This window comes from Ambystoma mexicanum, chromosome 3q (genome assembly GCF_040938575.1).
Source record: "Ambystoma mexicanum isolate Mex_15411 chromosome 3q, UKY_AmexF1_1, whole genome shotgun sequence".
Lineage (NCBI taxonomy): Eukaryota > Metazoa > Chordata > Amphibia > Caudata > Ambystomatidae > Ambystoma > Ambystoma mexicanum.
Genome location: NC_090926.1, coordinates 923,806,912 through 923,831,651, shown reverse-complemented (window position 1 = coordinate 923,831,651; position 24,740 = coordinate 923,806,912). Strand labels below are relative to the sequence as shown.

Genomic DNA, 24,740 nt, shown 5'->3' with positions numbered 1-24,740 from the left:
CTAAAAAACCAATGAGGAAATAGTTTCAGATAACTTGGTAATGAATTTGGCTTCCTACTGTCCTCCCACGATTTACCATATGCCTTGTACTTTAGTCTTTCCTCCTGTTCTAAACCAGTCTTGGGAATACAATTTCTTCTTGACTTTGTCAGGATTGTTGATCAAAACGTCATTTGTTTCGCCTAAGTTTTGCAATAGGCTTTTACACTTGTCTTCCCACTGGTTCAATGCCGACTCCCTGTATTCCAGCAAGGCTTTTTTCAAGGATTCAAATCCTCCCTTGGGGAAATAATCTATTAATTTCCTGTAAAAGGATAGCATCTTCCATTCAGCCACTCCACTGCAGCCAAGGAGGTCAAACCTAGTTCCATTATCACCGCCTGTATCAGGGTTCACTTGGGCAATCTCTGTGTCCTTTTTCAGAAGTAACCCTGCAGCATTGACCAGTTTTTCATTTCAAAATTGAGAGAAGTGTTTGCCCCATAGGTTAAAATGGGAACGACTTTAGATTTATAGAATTTAATTAAGGGGATTAGTCTGAATCCACAATATTGTTTTAATAAGATCTTAGCTAAGCCTGCCAGATTTGTAGCTTTTTCTCACTAATGCCTGATACCATGGGGCGTCTATCCTGCTCGAACTCAGGCATACTCCCAAATATACAAGGGAATGGACCACCGGAATATTTACCCCTAACGAGGACCAATGCAATTTCTTCGCTGTAATGTGTTCCTTTTGAATACCTAGGGGCATGATGACAGATTTTCTTGGGTTAATGGTGAGTCCATTCTTATCTAAATAGATTTGTAGCACATTTAATTGTCTCTGGAGGCCCACCGGAGTCTGGTCTATGAGGACCACATCATCAGCGTAGATGAGTCTTCCCAATTTCATTTTCGCTAGTGATGGAGGGAAACATCCAATGTCATAAAAATGCGGAATCAACATCATAAATGAAGAAATTGAATAGTTCTGAAGCCATTAGACATGCCTGTTTTAGTCCTTTGTTATTCGCTATTGATCTAGTTAACAAGCCTGCTTTATTGAGTCGTATTTGTAGAGTGGTATCTTGATGGAAATCCTTGATGGGAGCCACTAGCGAGGGAGGACATCCCCACTGAGACAGTTTTGCCCATAATTAAGGGCGCAAAACACTGTCAAACGATTGTGTAAAGTTGATAAATGCATTGTACATTTTCTAATCTTTTCTTTGTTCAGTGCGACTCTTTAGCAGGTTTAGAATAAAGATGTTAAGGGCAGTCCCAATTCCATGCACAAACCCCGAATGCCAGGGGTACAGATGACCAGATAGTTTTACCCATGCTCGTAAAGATTTTGATATAAGGGTCCGTAAGATTTTTCCTGGGGCGTCCAGCAACACTATAGGGCGATAATTAAATGGTTTCAGCTGGCTTCCCTTTTTGTGAATTGGTATAATTATGGATTTCCATGATGAGGGGATCGTATGAACTTTGGAAATGTAGCCAGAAAGAATTGACAAAAACTTAGCCCATTGGTCTATATCTTCTTTTAGAGTCATATTACTAAGGCCATCCGGGCCACACAATCTTGAGCGGGAATATTTTTTAATAACATCTGTAACTGCTTCTACAGAAGTATCTATTAATCTCCACTCCACTTTAAAGATACTTGATGTTGAAGCTTCTTGGACTTGATCGAAAAAGGAACTAAAATAGGAAACCCATGTCTCAGGTGAAATTGGACTCATCATCAATGAATCTTGTTCAATATTTAACTCATTTATCAGTTTCCACAACCCTGCTATATTAGGACATTTCAGTGAGTCCAACATTCTTTCCACATCGTTCCTTTCTTGCACTTTTTTTATGGCGGCGTAACCAGTTACAGTAATATTGCCAGATTTTTTGTCTTTGTGTTGCCGCCGTTAGAGAGTTGTCATATTTTAAGATGTTAAGGCGTTGTGTCTTAAGCTTCTTTTGAAGAACAATCTGGACATCATAGGTGTGACGATGAGGTGAATTCTTCAACCCAACTTGCTTTGATTTTCTTTCAAATGATTTGAAGAGACTTAAATAATCCAATGTTTCGACAGTACCTTCTGATTGAAGGAGCTTCACCGAGGTGGTTAGACTATTAGTCAACTCGGCCAATTTCGACAGGGGGATTTTTATTCGGTTTATTCCCATCATGAATTCCATGGATGTTAGATTCATGTAACTGGAACTATTTGGGACTAGCATCAGTGTAGCAGAGAGCAAGTTGTGATCACTATTATTCATATGCTCTACTACCATCTTATTTGTCGATGATATCATCTTATCTGAGATGAATATATAGTCCAGAATTTGCCCTCAGGGTCCATGGCCGCGCGTTATAAATTAATTAAAGTAAAAGTAAATGTCTACTGTCCAGTTGAGGTAAAATATGATAATAAAATGTAAATTATTTATACGTGTTTGCCTTTTTACCAGTTAGAGTGTATGCTGATGAGGCCATGACGTTTTGTGCCACTAAGTTCAAGTCTGACCAAAAGTAATCCACCAGAGGATATTGGTGCCCAAAGATGCGGTTTATCTATGCCTTCTACCAGGATGTTTTTTAATGTCTAGCCATTGCTGCCCGCCAATGAGTCTCAGTGTACCCTATGATTATTGACCTATTTCTCTTTAACTGTAACCATCTTTTTTAACTCAATCCTTTTTTTTCACTCAGAAGACCACAGAAGAAAATGCAACAGAGTGAAGTCAGTGTGTGTCAGCAAACTGGAGCCCTGCTCTACAAGAATCTGCTGATAAAATGGAGGAACAAAAAACAGAGTGTACAGGCAAGTTTCTTGTGTTCAGGGCTTAGCATGTTGTACAGGGTGAGTGGAGCATCACTATATGTCATGAGTGTAATATGGCTGTGTTTAAAAATCAATTATAGCAAAAAAATGACTGTTGAATAGGATATACGGTTGGTGAAGGTTTTGGACTGAAGAGTGAGTATTATGATATTTGTATGGTTAGAGACATTTAGTAGGAATGCATAACTAACTAGAAAAGTGAGGTTTTGGTTGAGTAGATTCCTATATACCTATATACCTTTTAGGTTTGGCGAATAGATATATTTTCAGGTAGCAGGACATATAGATAAGATTTTCAATGGGTTCAATGGGTTGTAGGAGAAATTATAGGGTTATTCAATTTAGCAGTTTCACAGATGACTTTTGGGAAACATCATAGACACTATTTTGATTGGACAGGTATATAGATGCATTTGTGGATGCATTGGATTTTGCATAGACAGATAGATGGAGGGACCTTTGAAACAATGAGGTGGACTTTGAATGGATGGATGGGTAGGTATTTTTTTTTTTGTTGTGGATCATGAGTTTTCGGATAGGTGGATGGATAGATATGTTTTTGGATAGGTGGATACATGTACGTTTGTATGGGTGGATAGGTACATTTTTGGATGACTGAATATATGCCATTTGCAAAAATGCTTGCATAGATGATTTATTTTCATACAGTTAGATGAATCCATTTTTGTATGGATAAATCTGGTTTAGCTGAATGGGTAGAGATGGATGAGGTTTTAGATTGGATGGCTAGATACTTTTTGTAATTGGTGGGTAGATTAATTTTTACATGGGGGTTTGTATATATTCATGTTTGATCTAGTTATTTGGTAGGAGAAATTATCAATAGGTGGATGGCCAAATTACTTTTGTTCATATTTTTGCCATGTATTGCAACCACGTAAAAGCTTTCTTATTCAGCAATATATGCCAGATTACAGAATGCCTGTATTCCATACGACAGAAAGCCAGGAAACTGAGATCAAGGTTTAGCTAACAAAGTGTCCTGGACATCTGATATTTTTTCTGGATTCATCCAGAATGCTCAGTTATCAGCCCTCTACACTTTCTTGTCTGCCATTGTGTTAAAAAACAAGTTATATTGAATGTTGTGCAATTATAAAATAACCATAAGCAAAACCAACAAGCGTAAAAAGTCGTCCTATGTATCCCCTTCAGAAATCCCTCTTCCGCCTCCCTGGTACTATCCCCCATTATCGCCAGTACAGCCCCTTGCCCAACTCGTGCCGCCCAGTTCCCGATATTGCCCCACTATGTCTGACTTTTGTGCCCTCCTCCTTTCCCCATGCCCTCCATCACCCCGCCTATCCCAACTCTACCCATTCGGCAAATATTTCACATTTCTGGGGCCACCTCTTACCATATAGACCCTCCGCTGTAGCTCTGCCTGGTAATCCACCCCCTCCATCCACTTGTGTATGTTTGGTTTCGTCTGATTACCCCAGCCCACAACCAGAACCTTTTTCCCCATCATCATGGCAGTTCTGATGAGATCCTTCTTCCTGTTGTTGAACCCCAGGTCCTCCCATATATGCAGGAGAGTCAGTTTAGGGCACCCTGGAATCGTAGAGGTGACGGCCCTGGATGTCTTGGCTCTGACCTGGCCCCAAAAGGATTGTACCTCTTGGGCATTCCAAATGTGCATGAAAGAATGAACTCGTCCCCTCTCAGCACTTCAGACACCGGGGGTCTGGCGCCCTGCCCATCCGATGGAGGCGGTCTCGACTATAGTACGCCCTGTGCCGAACCTTATATTGTAACACAGTGCCTCCACCCAGTCCTCCTCCTCCTCCAGTGCCTCTATGTTTGTCTCACATTTCTCTCTGAATTTCTGTAGGTGCTTGGATGGCAACCCACTAATCATTTGGTACAACTACGTGATTGCCTTCCCCTGACTATCCCCTTCCATAAGATTAGCTTAGATCAGAGACCTCTCGGGAAAGTCCCACGTGTCCCTCTGCTCTTGGGCCATTGCATGTCGCAGTCTAGTATATGGGTAGCCTTCCCTATCCTGCAGGCCGAACTTCTCTTGCAGACGTTGAAAAGTGGGCAGTCGGTTCTGCACTAGGATGTCCCCCTATTTTCATTACTCCTTTATTCTGCCAACTTTTCTGCCTGCCCAGTTTGCATACTTCTGGCGTTCTCTCAGATAAGGGCCTCCTTGGTCTCCACCCCCTCCCAGCCCATTTCTCTAAGAGCCGCTCTGCGAAAGTCCATTGCACAAATCCCTGGTTGCGTAATCCCCTGAGGGGGCCGACGCCCGTTTAAACTCTGCCATGCCCGTTGTGTTGCCATCCTGCTCAGGTCCATTGCGGTATGGGGCAGCTCCCTCCAGCTCAACATCCACTCATTCACAACCAACAGCTGAGATGCCCAGTAATAGTGCTTGATGTTTGGGACCCGTAGCTCACATCCCACACTGACCTGGTCAGTCTTCATAGAGCTATTCTCAGGGTTTTATTCCCCCATATAATCTCCCGCTGCAGTCTCTCTATGGTTCGGAACGTTCCTGCTGAGACCTTCACTGGAGTGTTTTGTAAAATACAGAGAAGCTGCGGTAACGCCATCATTTTAAATAGGTTTGCCCTGCCCACCATTGTGATCAGGAGAGTTCCCCAGCGATTGGCATCCTCTTTCAGCCTGTCCAGGACTGGGTCCAGGTTGTTCCTAAGGAACTCTAATGTCTCCATCCCAACTCTGATGCCCTGCCATTTAATGGAGCCCTGCGCAATCGTGAGGGGGCACCCCTCTGGAATTGCCACCTCCATGTCTTTTATAGGCATGAGCAATTATTTCTCCCAGTTTATCCTGAGACCGTTTACTTCCCCGAAATCCCTGAACACCTCCACGACTCTCAGGCCTGTATTTCTGGGGTCCCCTTTGTATATGAGGACATCTTCTGCATATAACGATATGTGTTTCTCCCCGCTCTCTGGCCAGGCAAAGACCTTCAGCAGGAGGTCTGCCCTCGCCCTGATGGCCAGAGGCTCCATTGCCAAGAGAAGCAAGAGTGATGAGAGTGGGCAACCCTGCCTAGTTCCCCTGTGCAGTGGGGAGGCTCCCGAGGAGTGCCCGTTGACTTTGACACACGCTACTGGGTCGGTGTATAGCAGTTGCACCCAATGTACGAATCTAGGGCCAAATCCAAACCCTCTCATAGTTGCTGAGAGGTACTCCCAGCCTACTGAGTCGAAGCCATTCTCCAAGTCTAATGCTATCAGCGTGTGAGGTCCTTCCAACACACTCATGGGGTTATGTAGTTTCCGAATGTTCATCCTGGTCGCACTACCCGGCATAAACCCACACTGACCCGGATGTACCAGTGCTCTAATGACTGGGATACGTTTATTAGCTAAGACTTTCGCTAGGATGTTGGCCTCCCCATTAATCGGAGAGATTGGGCAGTACCCACTACATTTCTCAGGCAGTTTCCCTTTCGTATGTATAACCACTATGGTTGCCTGCCGATGGTCCTCTGGGAGTGCACTGCTCTCTTTGTCTGTCATTGTTATCATCCAGAATGCTTCTGTCAATGGCAGTGACAGGTGTCAGTTAACAGAGCATTCTGGATAATAAAGTCCCAGAAAGCCAAGCTAATACTGTGGCCTCTACGATACAATGCATTTATTTATTTATTTTTAATCAGATGTAAAATGCACCAAAGAATGGCCATATTGGCAGCAATGTTTTAAAAATATAAGAATTAATTTCTGTTCACATAATATATCATGCAGTTAATTTATAAATTCACATTAGTTTTCAAACTTCTAACTATCTGCAGAAAGGCCTTGATCATCTATTGTAAATCAGCCATGTTGTCATTAGCCATTCCAATAAAAAAGTATTACTACCGACAATTCTCTGGAAACATTTTAGACCTCTTCTTCTAATGCATTCCTTCCTCACACGGCTTCCTCATCTATGATAATGCTATCCACAGGGCAGCTGTTCTTTTTAAACTATTTCCACCGCCAGGGGGCCCAGCACGTCTTTGCGTTGGCTCTGCCCGATGTCTCTACGTGACCCATGCCAAACATGACGTTGGGGCCTGTATATATTGAGTAGCCGCTCCCTGTGATCACAGTTCCTTTTTTATTTGTGCACTCTGTTCGCTATCAGAAGCACGCTTGTCGAGCTGCAACGGCATCTTAAACCCTGTGAAGGCTTCTTGTTTCAAGCCATGCAGGGATTTCGGCTGGCAGATGTTAGCATCGATTTGCCTATACTGCTTGGGCGAGAAGCACGACACCCAGGACTGCAGGCTTGCCAATTCATGCACCTGAAGGCCCTATGGGAATGGGCGGTGAAGATACAGCCACAAGGCAAGAGGTGATGTCAGGCGGTCTCGTTCAACGTCGAAGGGCATGGATTGGTATATCGCCCCAGTGCAAAGAAAAGGAGAAGGACAAGAAGAAGAAGAAGAATTACTGAATGCGATCCCGCTCCCCAAGTGCATCCTCACACTTGCATTCATTGCCCTCTTCTAAAAAGAAGAGCCACCGCTCCAGGGACTCCCCAGAGAATGCGGCTTAGGACCCTTTTCAACCCAATCCTCCACTCCAGAGGAATGGGAACAATTTCACCAGAAGATGCTAGAAATCTTCGTCACGGTGTCGGTAGCTTTGCTCTTAGTGCCGCTGGCTCAGTATTGGTGCTGATGAGTCCCATTGGTCCTACTGCATCCTCAGACACCGGCAGGGTTCCCGCGGGCATTACTCCCCCATGCCTACAGGCTCAGACCTAAACCCGAAGATAAACGAAGTTCCCAGCGTCATCAGACCCCCCCTTCAGGGAAGGAGGTCTTTGCGCCAGTTCCAACTTGGTCATTAGTGGCCATCAGTGCCGTGGGTGCTGAGGCCTCTCTGGAATAGGCTCCTCTTTCTCTGAACCACTTCATGACGAAGATGTAGGATATCTATGACAAAGAGGGGGACCAGGTACCTTTTGGGTCAGAAAATTTGGACTCCAGGGAAGAAGGGGACTAATGTGAGGAAGGTGATGAGATCCATGGACTGGCCTTGGACCTCCAGGAGGCCAGTGGTCTGGACACCTCCCCTGAATTGGACATTCCTCCAGCTCCCACTCCTGAAAAGCCTCTGGCTTCTTTTCAGAAACTGATGCCCAAGGCGGCCGATCCCCTGGGCATAACTGGTCCGTCCAGGCCCAAAATCTGTTAAGTTGATGAACATCCTGGATGAAGGCCTTAAAAGGAAGCCTCTCCTACCATTCAATGTAGCAGTTAAGGCCCCGGTGCTAGAGGTGTGGGAGAGGCCAGCCTCTACACCTGCAGATGAGAGGGAGTTTGCTAGGCAGCATCATCCTGCCCCCTCAGATCCAGTTTTTCTGTTCACTCATGCCTTCTATGAGAGCTTAGTGGTACAGGCTGTGACTGCAAACTTGAAGTCGTTCACCTTTCCTTCTCTCCCCCTTGATAGGGAGAGTAAAAGGCTGGACACCTGTGGGACAAATGTTTTTGCGTCGAGCAGCCTTGTCCTTCGCTCACTTAATGCTTCTTGTACCCTTGTTATCGTTTGGTTTCTGGTCCGCTGTGGCCAATGCAGCTGAGCACGTTCCTGAGGGGGAGATGCGGGAGGGCTTCCTGTCAATGATCAGTGATCGTAAGCCTCTCATCAGATCTTACAATGGAGACTAGACACGGCTGATTGTGTCAGCAGATCCATGGTCACAAGTACGGTGGTAAGACATCACTCCTGAATGAGGATCGCACACGATGTTCAGGCTAAACTCTTCGATATGCCCTTTGATGGACAGAACTTGCTTGGGGCTAAAGCTGATGATGCCCTCCAGAAGTTCCAATCATCGAAGGTGGTAGCAAAGTCCTTGGGTCTGGCCATGCAACAACCCTCAGCACCTCTCTTGAGGGCTTGAGTGTTTCATCCCTCTGCCTCCTATGTAACTCGTTTTCGAGACCAGACAGCCCAGGAAGACTACAAGGCAGAGATTCGAAAGGGGTAACTGTCTTCGCTCAGGTCTGACCCGCTACCTATTACTTGCAAGGTCTCTCAGGGCTCTGCCCTGTCCGCTACTCTGTTCAATGTCTACGCCCAGCCTTTGGCTAAACTCATTCAGTCCTCTGGTCTCCGATGTTACACCTATGCAGATGATACTCAGATTGTGGTACCTCTCAATCTTGCCCAATAAGAGGCGCCAAATAATTTCAGAAACATTCCGAAAGCTGTTGGCAACTGTATGAGTCAGAATTGGCTTAAACTGAACTGAACGGTGACAAAACAGAGGTCCTAATATTTGGCTCTCCTGCTTTGGCCTCCTTTTGGATGCCTGACTTTTGGCCGCCCTCTCTGGGCCCTTTTCCCCAACCCCTCTTTTTTGGGGGTCAAGATTTCCACCTCTCTATCTATAGATGCGCAAGTGAGTTCTGTATGTCAACGGGGCTATTTTAAACTTAAAATCCTGCAGAAAGTTCTTCCATTTTTGCCTCCCAATCTTCGCACCCCAGTGGTTGCATCTTTCATTTTTGGCACCCTAGATTATTATAATGCTCTTTTCTGGCTCACCCTCCCTACATTCTTAACCAACTTCAAATATTACAGAACACTGCTGCGAGAGCTACTATAGGTCTCTCTTTTCGGGAGCATAACTCTTCCACCTTACGTAGCCTTCATTGTCTCCCAGTCCCACGTCCCATTGAATTCAAGTCCCTGTGCATTGTTTACCGGGCCTTTCATGGCCGGGGTGCTGAATACTTGCAGAGGACATTTTGTCTTTATGTACTTTCTAGACCACTCCGCTCTGCTTCCAACCTCGTGATTCAAGTTCCGAGGTTCCATCGTACCAGGACTGCCGTCTGCACTTTTTCTGTGGCCGCTGCGGTGCTCTGGAATAAGTTTCCTCGTTCTCTCTGTGACATTGACAACCATTTACTCTTTCGCCTTCACCTTAAAACCCTTCTGTTTTAGTGTTATTGGTAACTGCTAGCTTCCTTCTGTCAGTTTCCTCTAGTGCAATGACGTCTATGGGTGTAAGCTACGCTTTAAAAATGCCTTTAACATGACATAACAGAGGTGCCTCCAGAGAAGCAGCAGCGACTGCCACGGTCCCCTCAGCACCACAAGGTGCAAAAACCACTGACATTTTCTGCCATGAATCTCCTGTGGGTGGGTGAGGGGGTTTTTCCCTGTTCAGCTCGGAATGGTTCAGGACCACGTCCGACGCTTGGGACTTGCAGGTCATCCAAAAGGGCGACTGTCTCCCGTTAGTGCAATCTCCTTCGGACCATGGCCCTCAATCCAATCCCTTGCGTGGACCACATCCTCTTGGAGGAGGTTCATCAACTTTTCTCAAAGAGTCTAATAGAGCTGGCACCGCACTCGGAACAAGGCAGGGGTTGGTTTTCCACCTACCTTCTGGTGCCGAAGAAGTACAGGGGTTTATGTCCTATACTGGGTCTGCGGTTGCTGAATTTGTTCCTACACAAGGACAATTCAAGATGGTTATTCTGGCCCAGATCTTGCAAGCCCTCGATCCGCGAGAGTAGTTGGTTTCACTGGACCTCCAAGATGCCTACTTCCATGTGCCTATCCATTGGAAGCACAGGAAGTACTTAAGGTTCATGGTGGGCCTACATCACTAGTAGATTAATATCCTGCTGTTTGGTCTTTCCTCTGCTCCTAGGGTTTTCAGTGGTTGTGGCTTTCCTCAGGTGGGAGAGCATTCATGTCTTTCCCTACCTGGACGACTGGCTCGGCTGAGCTCACTCTTCAGATCTTGTGTCAGAGCACCTACTCCACACATGCACTCTATTGCACAGATAGGGCTTTTCCATGAACTTAAGTCTCTGTTTTAACCATCCTTGACTCTTCGATTTATCAGAGCAGTCTTGGACACTTGCCTGGGCAGAGCATTCCTACCCAAGGACTGAGCGGCGAACATCTTTTGGATGGTTTCCAAAGGTAGTCAATGGTCAATGTCCTCCAATCCCAGTAGCAAATCCCAACCTGAGTCTTCTGGGCCTCATGGCCTCCTGCATCCTAGTGGTCCCGGAGGTAAGGCGGTGCATGAGATCGCTTCAGTGGCTCCTCTGTTGCCAATAGTCACAGTTTCAGGGCCACATGTCCGACCTTTTAAAGGTCTCAGACCAGGTGCCCAAGGATCTTGTGTGGGTAGTCTTGAGGGACGACTTTCTGAGAAGCGTGTTGTTTCATCAACCCTCTAACCAGATGACAGTGGTCACAGACACATTTCTGACAGGTTGGATCTCTCCTGTCTGAACTGACAGTGAGTGGACTGTGGTCACCCTCAGAGTCTCAGGAACACATCATGTTGCTGGAGCTGAGGGCAATCAGGCTGATCCTGGTCACCTTTCTCTCTTCTGTAAAACACAAGACAATGCTGATCCTGAAGGTCAACACAGTGGCTAATGTGCTACCTCAAAAACTAAGGTGGTGTGGGGTCCTTTCCACTATGCAGAGAAGCAATGCAAATGTGGTTCTGGTCTCTGGAGAACGGTGTGGCGGAAAGTCTACAATTGAAAATGTTATGTACTCTAGCACACTGCTGCATTATAATATTGAGTAGGTACTGCAAAATGCCATATTTAAACAACTGCTTCTTGCGAGGCAAGGCTTTAGGATTTACTGTGCATGCCCTTGTAATGAAGGCTTTTTCCCTAGAGTGTAGCTATGTTCGTCTTCATGTCTTTCAGTTCTGACGTGTCTCCCTTTTGGCATACGTAAGCGTGGTTTGGGCTCCCGCTTACTTAGGAAAAGCGGCTTTAGCACACAGAAGTTATCATACTGTATGCATGCTCACCTGCCCCAGTTCGTGTGTGAACCTGGACTGGATAGCCGACCTGAACAGCCTAATCACCTTCAGCGCCAACGCCCCCTGACCTTGGTCAGACCACCATACCCTCAGCTTTACTTTCCCCCTGCAGAAACACCAGTCTCTGACTCTAGCCATGACCCCATCATGTCTTGCAGCTTGTGGAAGATATCTAAAGAATCAATGTGCCCCCTGCTTACCCGACTCTGCCCAGAATACCTTATCTCTACAGACCCGAATATCTTACTAGATATCTACACCAACACCTTAACTAAAGCAGTACATTTGGTGGCCCCACTACTCCCTTGGAAAGTCAAACCAGCAAGTCACATCAACGCATGGTTTACATCAGTGCTCCAGGACCATCTGGAGAAAAACTCCCTCAGACATCTCGAAAATCGCTTTTAATTCGATAGCCAAAGAATATAAGCAGGCCATTATCTCAGAGAAAGTGGAAACCTATAACATAAGAATATCCAATGCTAACTCCAACTCACAAGAAATCTTCAAAATCGTCAGTGAGCTAGAGTCGCCTTCTTCCGCTCCCTCCACTATCACCAAAGATGAGAGCTGGCGCATTAATATCCAGAACGCCATGCGCATGAAAATAAGTAACTTGCAACAGAAAATTGAAAAGAAACAAACTTAAATCAAATCACTCTCGCCTCACACTACTTCCACTAAACCGTTTAATTCACCCCAATTCCACTTCAGAAAAATCTAGGAACTGGAAACGACCAACATACTCAAAAACCTAAAACCCTCAAGATGTAAAAGGGATATCTGCCTAGTGAACATCATCAAAGACTGCGCAGAAACCTTAGTACCTTTCATCAACGCCTCATTCACCTCTAGCCTGGTACCAGTCGGCCTCAAAGAATCATATGTCTTCCCACTACTAAAATAAAAAAGGTCCACCAGTGCCTAACAGTTACCGCCCCATCACTACAGTACCATTCCTGCAAAAAATCCTGGACAGGGCAGCATACATCCAAATGCAATCCTAGCTAGAAACCAACCCGTGAAGACTTGCTCTCCAATCTTGACTCTAATCTACCTTCTGTCCTCACTCTCCTTGATCTATCCTCTGTTGTTGACACGGTCAGCCATGCCATCCTGCTCAATCGTCTCCGGGACAACCTTGGTATTACTGATCAGGCCCTGGCCTGGTTGACCTCCTTTCTCAACGGCCGACCCTCTCAGGTCCAACTGGGGTCTTTCCTCTCTTCCATCTCTCTCTCTCTACTTGTGGTGTTCCCCAGGGGTCTAACCTCTGGTGCACCCCCAACGTCTAACCTCTTCTAACAGAAGGGAGATTAGAGTCAAGATTGGAGAGCAAGTCTTCACAGGTTGGTTTCTAGGTAGGATTGTATTTGGTTGTATGCTGCCCTGTCCAGGCTCCTCAACCGCTACCTGGCATCTCTTGCCCACAGCATCGCTGCCTTCTGCTCCAATTTTCAATGTTATGCAGATGACACTTAGCTCTCTTTCAGGCTCCCCTCAGCCACCTCTGCTTCTTCTCTCTGTCATGATCTCTGCTTCCAAAAGGCCAGGACTTACCCAACTCCCTTGGAAGCAGACCCATAACCCAGGTTCCGAGTGCCAGCCAGTCCCAATTGGGACCTTTTGGACCCTGTCCTGGCGCCAGTGGCGCCAGGCTCATAAATATGCCCAGTCCCAGCGCTGCAAGCGCCGGGCTCATAATGCTTGGGTGGACTTACCTGCAGCAGACCATGCTGCTTACTTACCTGCCAGTTGAACCCCTGATCCTCTTCTGTTTGGGACTACTTTTCCTGTTGGGTGGGGCAGGAGTCACTCCCTAGGTTCAGAACACTGGAACTCTTCTGGAAAGCAGGAACTCTTTTCTTACCTAGGCGTGGCTGTGGAAGGAGACACCTAAGCACTACAGGAGGCTATTTAAACCACACCCGATGGATGAATCTTGCTTTGCGTTATTCTGCATCCTCTGCAGCAGAACGCTCATCGTGTCTTCTGCATCTGATCCTGGGCCTAAAGGAAAAAGGCTTACCATCCTGAATCCAGTCTTCAGCAACATCTATAAAGACAAGAAAGAACAGGTTAGCACTACGGTCTTCAGTGACAGCGCATCTCTTACCTGGTCCATCGGCTGTCATCAACGCCTCGCGCAGCATTCCTGCATCGGAAAGACAAAGGCTTACCTACTCTTCACGCGCTCCGGAGGTCATCGCACTGCATTCCGGCATCTGAAAGACCAACTCTTCGCACGCTCCGGAGGCCTTCGGCGCTGCATCCCGCATCTGTAAGACAAAAGAAGGTGCGTTTAAAGACATTGGGTAACGTTCAATACTCACGTGCCATTACTCCATCCACGCCGAACTCAGTGGGCATTCCGGCATCCTTAAGCAGCTCCAAACTGGTACCTGCAAAATAAAAGGGCAGTTAGTGCGCATCGTGAAGCAAGCAACAAGCGCTTACTTACGCGCTTCCAGGCGCTTCTATTCTGCATACGGGTCCATCCTCAACTCACTTCAGCCAGTCAACCGCCATCGCCGGAACCCTGCAAAATAAGAGACAGCATTACAAAAGACTTTTAAAGACATTTGAAATATTCGGAACTCACCGTTCGTGAAGTAAACGACGGACAGCAGTCCTCTGAAGTCAAGAGGCCTGCGCTACCTATCCAGTGAAGAAACTGGTTACAGCACCCTGCCCCGAGGCAGATGGAAAGCTCGGCGTTCACTTACCTAAGGTGAGAGCGTTAACCTTTGGGGTTCTACAGGAGAGGAGAAAAGGAAAGAGATAGGGACACCCCAATAACCCCAGTTCATTAATCCCATATTTTCTATCTGCAGACATCTTACTCTTCGAGTCAGGCATACAGTGCACAGAGGTCCAGCCCAAAGAGCCAACCGGGTGGTGCACATCACTTTTGAAGATACGGTAGTCGCCCAGTCAAGACCGGCGCCTCTGCGAGAATCAGGTGAGCGTTACAGAACGCAAAGCCTACCACAAAACTCTCGCACAGGCGCTATGGAAACCTCGGATACCGACCACCTAGCCCGGTTACTTGGGGAACTAAGGGCAGAAGTGCATGCAGCTCGTCAGGAAACGAATGCTCTAAGAAGGGAACTAATTATTTCCAAGGAGCGAACAGACGATCTTGCTAGACAATTGCTACAGTCACAAGCCGGACAGACCCCGTTGCCCGCATCAGGGGCAAATCTTCCTTCAACATCCCCTATGAATCCAGTGCAGATCAACCTACCTGGGAATGTACCTCTGGCTCCGCCCGAACGATTTTCTGGTGACCCAAAGAGGTTTGCAGTATTTATCAATCAGTGCCGGTTGCATTTTTTATGCCGGCCAGCAGCCTTTCCAACTGATCAAGCTAAAGTAGCTTTTGTGCTTTCGTACCTTAGTGGCAATGCGGCAGACTGGTCGATCCCTCTAGTTAATCAGGATGATCCGGTTCTCCATGATTTTCAAGCCTTTCAGCTTAGTATGGAAAAACTGTTCGCAAGACATTCACAGGGGCAGGCCTTGGACAATGAGCTTCTTTCGTTGCGACAGGGTAATCAAGACCTTTTGGCTTACATTGCATCTTTCAACAGACTAATAGTTGAAACTCAATGGCCTGAGGACAAAAGAATTACGCTGTTTTATAGAGGTCTACGTGGAGAGCTCAAAGACGTTTAGCCCAAGTAGTGAATCCACCACAAGACTGTTCGGATTGTATAGACTTAGTCGTTCAAATAGATCACAGACTGCAGAACAGGAAGGCCGATGGTTCCAAGTTTGATGCTCGAGTATTTTCCAAACCACCAACTCCTTCCAAAGGAGTAGACTCCGGGGAACCCATGCAAATAGGGGGCCTGAAAGGACCACTAACACATAAGGAGCGGGAAAGGAGAAAACAGTTGCAATTATGCCTCTATTGCGGAAACGCAGGGCACTTTCTTCGAGACTGTCCGGTGAAACCAGCCAAGAAGGCGGTAGGAGCTGCAGTTACCAAGGTCACAAACTCTGAGCAGGGAAACGACCTCGCCCGACAAGAATAGAGGTCCTCTTGCCGAGCGTTAAAACCAGTTCCGTGACCTCGCATTTCGTGATACCTATGGTCCTCATTAGCCCTGATCATCCAGATCGATTACATGCGATTGAAGCTTACGTCGACAGCGGTGCCATCGGCAATTATGTGGATCAGGAAATGGTTTTGAGGATGAATCTAACTCTTTGTCCCAAGGCTGTAAAGGACGTCATTACTACGGTGGATGGTACGGAGATAGCCTCCGGAACAGTAACGCATACCACTCAAGAAGTGACGCTAGTAAGTCAAGATGGACACCATGAGAAGATCGTGTTCGATGTGATCAAGGCCCCTCAGTTCCAGATTATTCTAGGGATACCTTGGTTAGAGAAACACAATCCTCGGATCGATTGGCGAGCAAGAACGGTTCAGTTCCCCGAATGTGTCTCTACTTGTCACCCTCCACCTGGTGTTGCTCTAGCAGCAATTTCTTCGGAGACTCCCCAGTTACCTCCCGAATACCTAGAATTCCAAGATGTTTTCCGGAAGGATTAGGCTAACTCTCTACCTCCTCATAGGTCCTATGACTGCCAGATAGACCTGATACCTGGATCTACTCCTCCGTGTAGCAGAATTTATGCCCTCACCGAGCCTGAGAACCTTCACCTCCGACAATACCTGGATCAATACCTAGCGAATGGGTTTATTCGTCCTTCTAAGTCCCCTGCTTCTTCAGCTTTGTTCTTCGTTCCAAAAAAAGAAGGGGACCTTAGAACTTGTATAGATTACCGTGCCCTGAACCAGATCACCGTTAAGAATAGATATCCGTTACCTTTAATCCCTGAACTCCTGGACCAAGTCAGAAGAGCATGCATATATACAAAGCTGGATCTTAGAGGAGCTTACCACTTGGTACGAGTAAAAGAGGGCGATGAATGGAAGACGGCCTTCCGCACCAAGTATGGGCTATTTGAATATCAGGTCATGCCCTTCGGGCTTTGCAATGCCCCGGCCGCCTTTCAATATTTTATGAACGATGTCCTCAGAGAACTCATAGATGTATGTGTTGTCGTTTACATTGACGACATCCTCGTTTATTCTTCATCGGAATCTGAACATCGGAAACACGTGAAAATGGTCCTCGAGAGGTTGCGTCAACACAGACTTTTCGCTAAGTTGGAAAAATGTGTTTTCAACGTGACTGAAGTTGAATTCTTGGGATTCATATTATCACCTAGCGGAGTGCGTATGGATTCAAGGAAGGTCGATGCAATTCTCAAATGGCCATCACCATCCTCCGTAAAAGGGGTTCAAAGCATGTTAGGCTTCGCCAACTTTTACCGCAGGTTTATCCCCGAATTCTCTCGAATAGTCCAGCCCATCACCGCCTTGTTAAAGAAAAACAAACGTTTTGAATGGTCTACCGAGGCGGAACAAGCTTTACAGAATTTGAAGACAAAGTTTATCTCTGCACCAATTCTAAAACATCCTCGCCCCGAACTCCCCTACATCGTTGAAACTGATGCTTCGAGCCTTGCCATGGGGGCAGTTCTATCACAGAAGGACCCAGTAACCAATCAGTTACATCCCGTGGCATTCTGGTCTCGCAAATTCTCGCCTCCTGAGATCAATTACACTATTACTGATAAGGAACTTCTGGCTATCAAGTCTGCCTTTAAGGCTTGGCGGCATTATCTTCTGGGGGCCCGACACACCGTTACTGTGATTACAGATCACCGAAACCTGCAATATTTGAAAACCGCAAAAGCCCAATCCTCTAGACAACTCCGTTGGGCACTATTCTTTGCCGAGTTTGACTTCATAATTACCTATCGACCTGGTACAAAAAACGGTAAAGCTGATGCCCTTTCTCGGATGGGAGTGGAGGAACACTTGACCAACCCTAAACCTGTACCTATCATTCCCGAACAAAGAATTCTGGGTGTAATAACCACACAATCCATAGAGGAAATTAAGGATAAAACCAGGCAACTTATAACTCCAGCAGAAATACAGAATTGGCATCTGCAGGGAAAGGACTTTGCAGTAAAGGACAACTTATTGTATTTCCAAGAACGATTATACCTGCCCAGCACAGATTTACAGAAAAAGGTGATCTCTTGTTATCACGAGTCTCTAATGGAAGGACATCCCGGTATGGCCAAAACCTCAGACAAAATCAAGCGCTACTTCTGGTGGCCGTCTTGGAAAAAAGATATCAGAGACTTTATAATGTCCTGTGGAGTATGCGCCCAAAACAAGAGTCAAAAGGAAAGACCAGCCGGCCTCTTACGCCCTATTGACATCCCACCTCGCCCTTGGCATACGCTTTCTATGGACTTCATCACCGACCTACCTCCATGCTCCGGATACAATACGATCCTGGTAATCGTGGACTTATTCTCCAAGATGGCGCATTTCATTCCACTCAAAGGCTTGCCAACAGCAACAACTCTGGCCCGAGAATTTCTCGAAAACATTGTCCGACTGCACGGTTTTCCTTCAGTGCTAATTTCGGATCGAGGTAGTCAATTTATTTCTCATTTTTGGCGAAGTTGTTGTCGGTCGGCTCAAATTGATGTGAGATTATCGACCAGTCACCACCCTCAAACCGACGGACAAACCGAGAGGACCAACCAAACTCTGGAACAGTATTTACGCTGCATGCTGCAACAAACTGAAAAAACTTGGAAAGATATCCTTTGGATAGCCGAATATGCCTACAACAACTCTGTCCACTCAGGAACTGGGAAAACTCCGTTTTTTCTTTTATACGGCTGTCACCCTCGAACCTCAGAGTTGGATCCACCCCAAGATCTTGGAACACCAGCAGTAGACTACCTGCACTCTACTCTACAATCACCCAAGCTTTTAAGGAAGCCGTTTCTCACCTTCAAAGGGCTAAGGAACAATACAAGAAAGGAGCATATCAACATCGGAAGGAAGCCCCCCAATATCAAGTAGGAGATCAAGTCTGGTTATCCACCAAATATCTACCTCTAAAAGGACCACGCACATTCAACCCAAGATACCTTGGTCCCTATTCCATCACTACCATAGTAAACCCAGTAGCGGTCAAGTTGGACTTGCCCCCTCACATGAAGATACATCCGGTCTTCCACGTCTCTCTTTTAAAACCTGTGCAACCTTAAACCCGACTAACTAAATCCCCAAAACCTATCCTAGTTGATGGAGAACTCAAGTTTGAAGTCAAAAGCATCCTGGACTCCAAGATCTCCAAATCTAAGCTATTTTACCTAATTGACTGGAAAGGCTACGGCCCTCAAGAAAGATCCTGGGAACCTGCAGAATATGTCCACGCTCCTCGTCTAATCAAAAGATTTCATCAAACATTTCCTGACAAGCCAAAAACCCCGGGGAAGCCCGGTTTGGGAGGGGCCTTGAGGGGGGGTACTGTCATGATCTCTGCTTCCAAAAGGCCAGGACTTACCCAACTCCCTTGGAAGCAGACCCATAACCCAGGTTCCGAGTGCCAGCCAGTCCCAATTGGGACCTTTTGGACCCTGTCCTGGCGCCAGTGGCGCCAGGCTCATAAATATGCCCAGTCCCAGCGCTGCAAGCGCCGGGCTCATAATGCTTGGGTGGACTTACCTGCAGCAGACCATGCTGCTTACTTACCTGCCAGTTGAACCCCTGATCCTCTTCTGTTTGGGACTACTTTTCCTGTTGGGTGGGGCAGGAGCCACTCCCTAGGTTCAGAACACTGGAACTCTTCTGGAAAGCAGGAACTCTTTTCTTACCTAGGCGTGGCTGTGGAAGGAGACACCTAAGCTCTACAGGAGGCTATTTAAACCACACCCGATGGATGAATCTTGCTTTGCGTTATTCTGCATCCTCTGCAGCAGAACGCTCATCGTGTCTTCTGCATCTGATCCTGGGCCTAAAGGAAAAAGGCTTACCATCCTGAATCCAGTCTTCAGCAACATCTATAAAGACAAGAAAGAACAGGTTAGCACTACGGTCTTCAGTGACAGCGCATCTCTTACCTGGTCCATCGGCTGTCATCAACGCCTCGCGCAGCATTCCTGCATCGGAAAGACAAAGGCTTACCTACTCTTCATGCGCTCCGGAGGTCATCGCACTGCATTCCGGCATCTGAAAGACAAAAGCTTACCAACTCTTCGCACGCTCCGGAGGCCTTCGGCGCTGCATCCCGCATCTGTAAGACAAAAGAAGGTGCGTTTAAAGACATTGGGTAACGTTCAATACTCACGTGCCATTACTCCATCCACGCCGAACTCAGTGGGCATTCCGGCATCCTTCAGCAGCTCCAAACTGGTACCTGCAAAATAAAAGGGCAGTTAGTGCGCATCGTGAAGCAAGCAACAAGCGCTTACTTACGCGCTTCCAGGCGCTTTTATTCTGCATACGGGTCCATCCTCAACTCACTTCAGCCAGTCAACCGCCATCGCCGGAACCCTGCAAAATAAGAGACAGCATTACAAAAGACTTTTAAAGACATTTGAAATATTCGGAACTCACCGTTCGTGAAGTAAACGACGGACAGCAGTCCTCTGAAGTCAAGAGGCCTGCGCTACCTATCCAGTGAAGAAACTGGTTACAGCACCCTGCCCCGAGGCAGATGGAAAGCTCGGCGTTCACTTACCTAAGATGAGAGCGTTAACCTTTGGGGTTCTACAGGAGAGGAGAAAAGGAAAGAGATAGGGACACCCCAATAACCCCAGTTCATTAATCCCATAATTTCTATCTGCAGACATCTTACTCTTCGAGTCAGGCATACAGTGCACAGAGATCCAGCCCAAAGAGCCAACCGGGTGGTGCACATCACTTTTGAAGATACGGTAGTCGCCCAGTCAAGACCGGCGCCTCTGCGAGAATCAGGTGAGCGTTACACTCTCATACCAGACTGTCTGGCCGCAATTCTGGAATGGTGTGCCGCCAATGATCTCTGCCTTAATGCCAGTAAGACTGAGATCCTCCTCATTGGGACACCTGCTCCCTCCTTTCCTCTCCCTCTATGGCCGCCCACTCTGGGCCCTCTTCTTGCTCCTGTGAGGCTAATAACTTTGGTGTCCTCTTCATCTCCATCCTCTCCTTTTCTGCTCACATCTCTGATGTCTCTAAGAAGTCACACTATCAGCTACACCTCCTCAAAGGTTTTATTCGTTTTCTCACTTTCCCCCAGAAGCTCACTGTCTCTGGAGCTTTGGTCCTCTCTAGGATGGACTATTGCAACAGCCTCTTTCTAAATCTTCCTGCCTCTACTCTTCGACCTTTACAACTTATCAGAACAGGAATGCGAGACTTGTCCTTGGCCTCAAGCCCAGGGATCATATCCCTCCAGCTCTAAAATCTCTTCACTGGCTCCCTGTGGCTGCAAGGATCAACGTCAAGAACCTCTGCATTGTCTACAAGGCTTTCTGGGGCCTGGGACTGCTTTACCTCCAACTTTCTCTTCCAAAACATCTTCCTTCTTGAGATCTTTGCTCATTCATCTCCAACTCTCTGAGGTTCAGACGCTTCTCCAAGCAGAGAGTTGGAGGCAGATCTATTTCCTCGGGTGGGGCCTCTGTTAGGCAGAAACCTGTGCAGTTCCCTCTGGGACCACTGCAAAAGATTTAAGACTACAGGTGTTTGGCAGTAAACCCACTTGGTAGCAGTCTGTACCACACAGATTCACTTGGTAGCTGTGGCTGAGCAGTCAGACTTCCCTCAAGAAGAGTTAGGCAGTATACAGAGTATTCACAATAGGTCAAGAGAACACAGTAGAACAAGTAAAGACTGACCAGGGCTTGGTGTAAAAGAGATATAATTATTTATTTAAAACCACATCTAGAAAAACACACAGGCACTAATAGTAAGCAATTCAAAAACACGGCCACTAAAAGATATACACTCCCTTAAAAGAATATTAGACAAGTCTTAAGTAAAGCCCCACTTATTTTCAGACAGCGGTGAGCGCTTAACGTAGATGGCACTCCAATAACTCGTTTTAAAAAGGGAGAGAAAAACAGAGAATAAACTGAAACAGATCCCAACACTTTTTCACGAACATACAAGAGAGGAAGGCAAAGGAACACCGTGAATTCAGAGTCAGTAGGCCAGATCCGCTTTAAGAGGATCCAAACGAACTGTGTCCATGGTCACACGGTTGCAGTGCACAAAAGTCTTCTAACGGTTCGAAAAGGAGTTGGACCAAAGAAAGGGACCAGTTAGAGGGTCAAAGCGGCCAGCCCAGTCCAGAAGGTTAAGGGGTTATTATTACCTTGTAGCAATCTTTAGAAAGGGAGGCCTGGCGGACACGGTACCTTAAAGTGGTGAGAATACTCCAGCGGGGGTAGTTGTTCCTGGCAGCGGATGCAAGTCAGTGCTTCGTCCGGAGGAAGAGAGTATCTCGTTGGGGAGGAAGACAGGAGTCCGTTGCACTGCCAGGGAAGAAACCAGCCGCAGAGTTTCTCGGGTACAAGCTCGGCGTTCACTTACCTAAGGTGAGAGCGTTAACCTTTGGGGTTCTACAGGAGAGGAGAAAAGGAAAGAGATAGGGACACCCCAATAACCCCAGTTCATTAATCCCATATTTTCTATCTGCAGACATCTTACTCTTCGAGTCAGGCATACAGTGCACAGAGGTCCAGCCCAAAGAGCCAACCGGGTGGTGCACATCACTTTTGAAGATACGGTAGTCGCCCAGTCAAGACCGGCGCCTCTGCGAGAATCAGGTGAGCGTTACAGAACGCAAAGCCTACCACAAAACTCTCGCCCAGGCGCTATGGAAACCTCGGATACCGACCACCTAGCCCGGTTACTTGGGGAACTAAGGGCAGAAGTGCATGCAGCTCGTCAGGAAACGAATGCTCTAAGAAGGGAACTAATTATTTCCAAGGAGCGAACAGACGATCTTGCTAGACAATTGCTACAGTCACAAGCCGGACAGACCCCGTTGCCCGCATCAGGGGCAAATCTTCCTTCAACATCCCCTATGAATCCAGTGCAGATCAACCTACCTGGGAATGTACCTCTGGCTCCGCCCGAACGATTTTCTGGTGACCCAAAGAGGTTTGCAGTATTTATCAATCAGTGCCGGTTGCATTTTTTATGCCGGCCAGCAGCCTTTCCAACTGATCAAGCTAAAGTAGCTTTTGTGCTTTCGTACCTTAGTGGCAATGCGGCAGACTGGTCGATCCCTCTAGTTAATCAGGATGATCCGGTTCTCCATGATTTTCAAGCCTTTCAGCTTAGTATGGAAAAACTGTTCGCAAGACATTCACAGGGGCAGGCCTTGGACAATGAGCTTCTTTCGTTGCGACAGGGTAATCAAGACCTTTTGGCTTACATTGCATCTTTCAACAGACTAATAGTTGAAACTCAATGGCCTGAGGACAAAAGAATTACGCTGTTTTATAGAGGTCTACGTGGAGAGCTCAAAGACGTTTTAGCCCAAGTAGTGAATCCACCACAAGACTGTTCGGATTGTATAGACTTAGTCGTTCAAATAGATCACAGACTGCAGAACAGGAAGGCCGATGGTTCCAAGTTTGATGCTCGAGTATTTTCCAAACCACCAACTCCTTCCAAAGGAGTAGACTCCGGGGAACCCATGCAAATAGGGGGCCTGAAAGGACCACTAACACATAAGGAGCGGGAAAGGAGAAAACAGTTGCAATTATGCCTCTATTGCGGAAACTCAGGGCACTTTCTTCGAGACTGTCCGGTGAAACCAGCCAAGAAGGCGGTAGGAGCTGCAGTTACCAAGGTCACAAACTCTGAGCAGGGAAACGACCTCGCCCGACAAGAATAGAGGTCCTCTTGCCGAGCGTTAAAACCAGTTCCGTGACCTCGCATTTCGTGATACCTATGGTCCTCATTAGCCCTGATCATCCAGATCGATTACATGCGATTGAAGCTTACGTCGACAGCGGTGCCATCGGCAATTATGTGGATCAGGAAATGGTTTTGAGGATGAATCTAACTCTTTGTCCCAAGGCTGTAAAGGACGTCATTACTACGGTGGATGGTACGGAGATAGCCTCCGGAACAGTAACGCATACCACTCAAGAAGTGACGCTAGTAAGTCAAGATGGACACCATGAGAAGATCGTGTTCGATGTGATCAAGGCCCCTCAGTTCCAGATTATTCTAGGGATACCTTGGTTAGAGAAACACAATCCTCGGATCGATTGGCGAGCAAGAACGGTTCAGTTCCCCGAATGTGTCTCTACTTGTCACCCTCCACCTGGTGTTGCTCTAGCAGCAATTTCTTCGGAGACTCCCCAGTTACCTCCCGAATACCTAGAATTCCAAGATGTTTTCCGGAAGGATTAGGCTAACTCTCTACCTCCTCATAGGTCCTATGACTGCCAGATAGACCTGATACCTGGATCTACTCCTCCGTGTAGCAGAATTTATGCCCTCACCGAGCCTGAGAACCTTCACCTCCGACAATACCTGGATCAATACCTAGCGAATGGGTTTATTCGTCCTTCTAAGTCCCCTGCTTCTTCAGCTTTGTTCTTCGTTCCAAAAAAAGAAGGGGACCTTAGAACTTGTATAGATTACCGTGCCCTGAACCAGATCACCGTTAAGAATAGATATCCGTTACCTTTAATCCCTGAACTCCTGGACCAAGTCAGAAGAGCATGCATATATACAAAGCTGGATCTTAGAGGAGCTTACCACTTGGTACGAGTAAAAGAGGGCGATGAATGGAAGACGGCCTTCCGCACCAAGTATGGGCTATTTGAATATCAGGTCATGCCCTTCGGGCTTTGCAATGCCCCGGCCGCCTTTCAATATTTTATGAACGATGTCCTCAGAGAACTCATAGATGTATGTGTTGTCGTTTACATTGACGACATCCTCGTTTATTCTTCATCGGAATCTGAACATCGGAAACACGTGAAAATGGTCCTCGAGAGGTTGCGTCAACACAGACTTTTCGCTAAGTTGGAAAAATGTGTTTTCAACGTGACTGAAGTTGAATTCTTGGGATTCATATTATCACCTAGCGGAGTGCGTATGGATTCAAGGAAGGTCGATGCAATTCTCAAATGGCCATCACCATCCTCCGTAAAAGGGGTTCAAAGCATGTTAGGCTTCGCCAAC

At 46.8% G+C, this 24,740-nt stretch overlaps 1 protein-coding gene across 1 annotated transcript in view; it reads left to right on the top strand.

The window, feature by feature from the left end:
* LOC138583117 (ATP-binding cassette sub-family A member 9-like) overlaps positions 1–24,740 on the top strand; it is a 2,332,105-nt gene that overhangs the window by 123,509 nt on the left and 2,183,856 nt on the right. The window contains exon 2 of the mRNA XM_069655077.1: positions 2,695–2,806. Coding sequence (XP_069511178.1) covers positions 2,711–2,806 — 96 coding nt within the window. The 5' untranslated portion in view covers positions 2,695–2,710. The remainder of the gene's footprint in view (positions 1–2,694; positions 2,807–24,740) is intronic.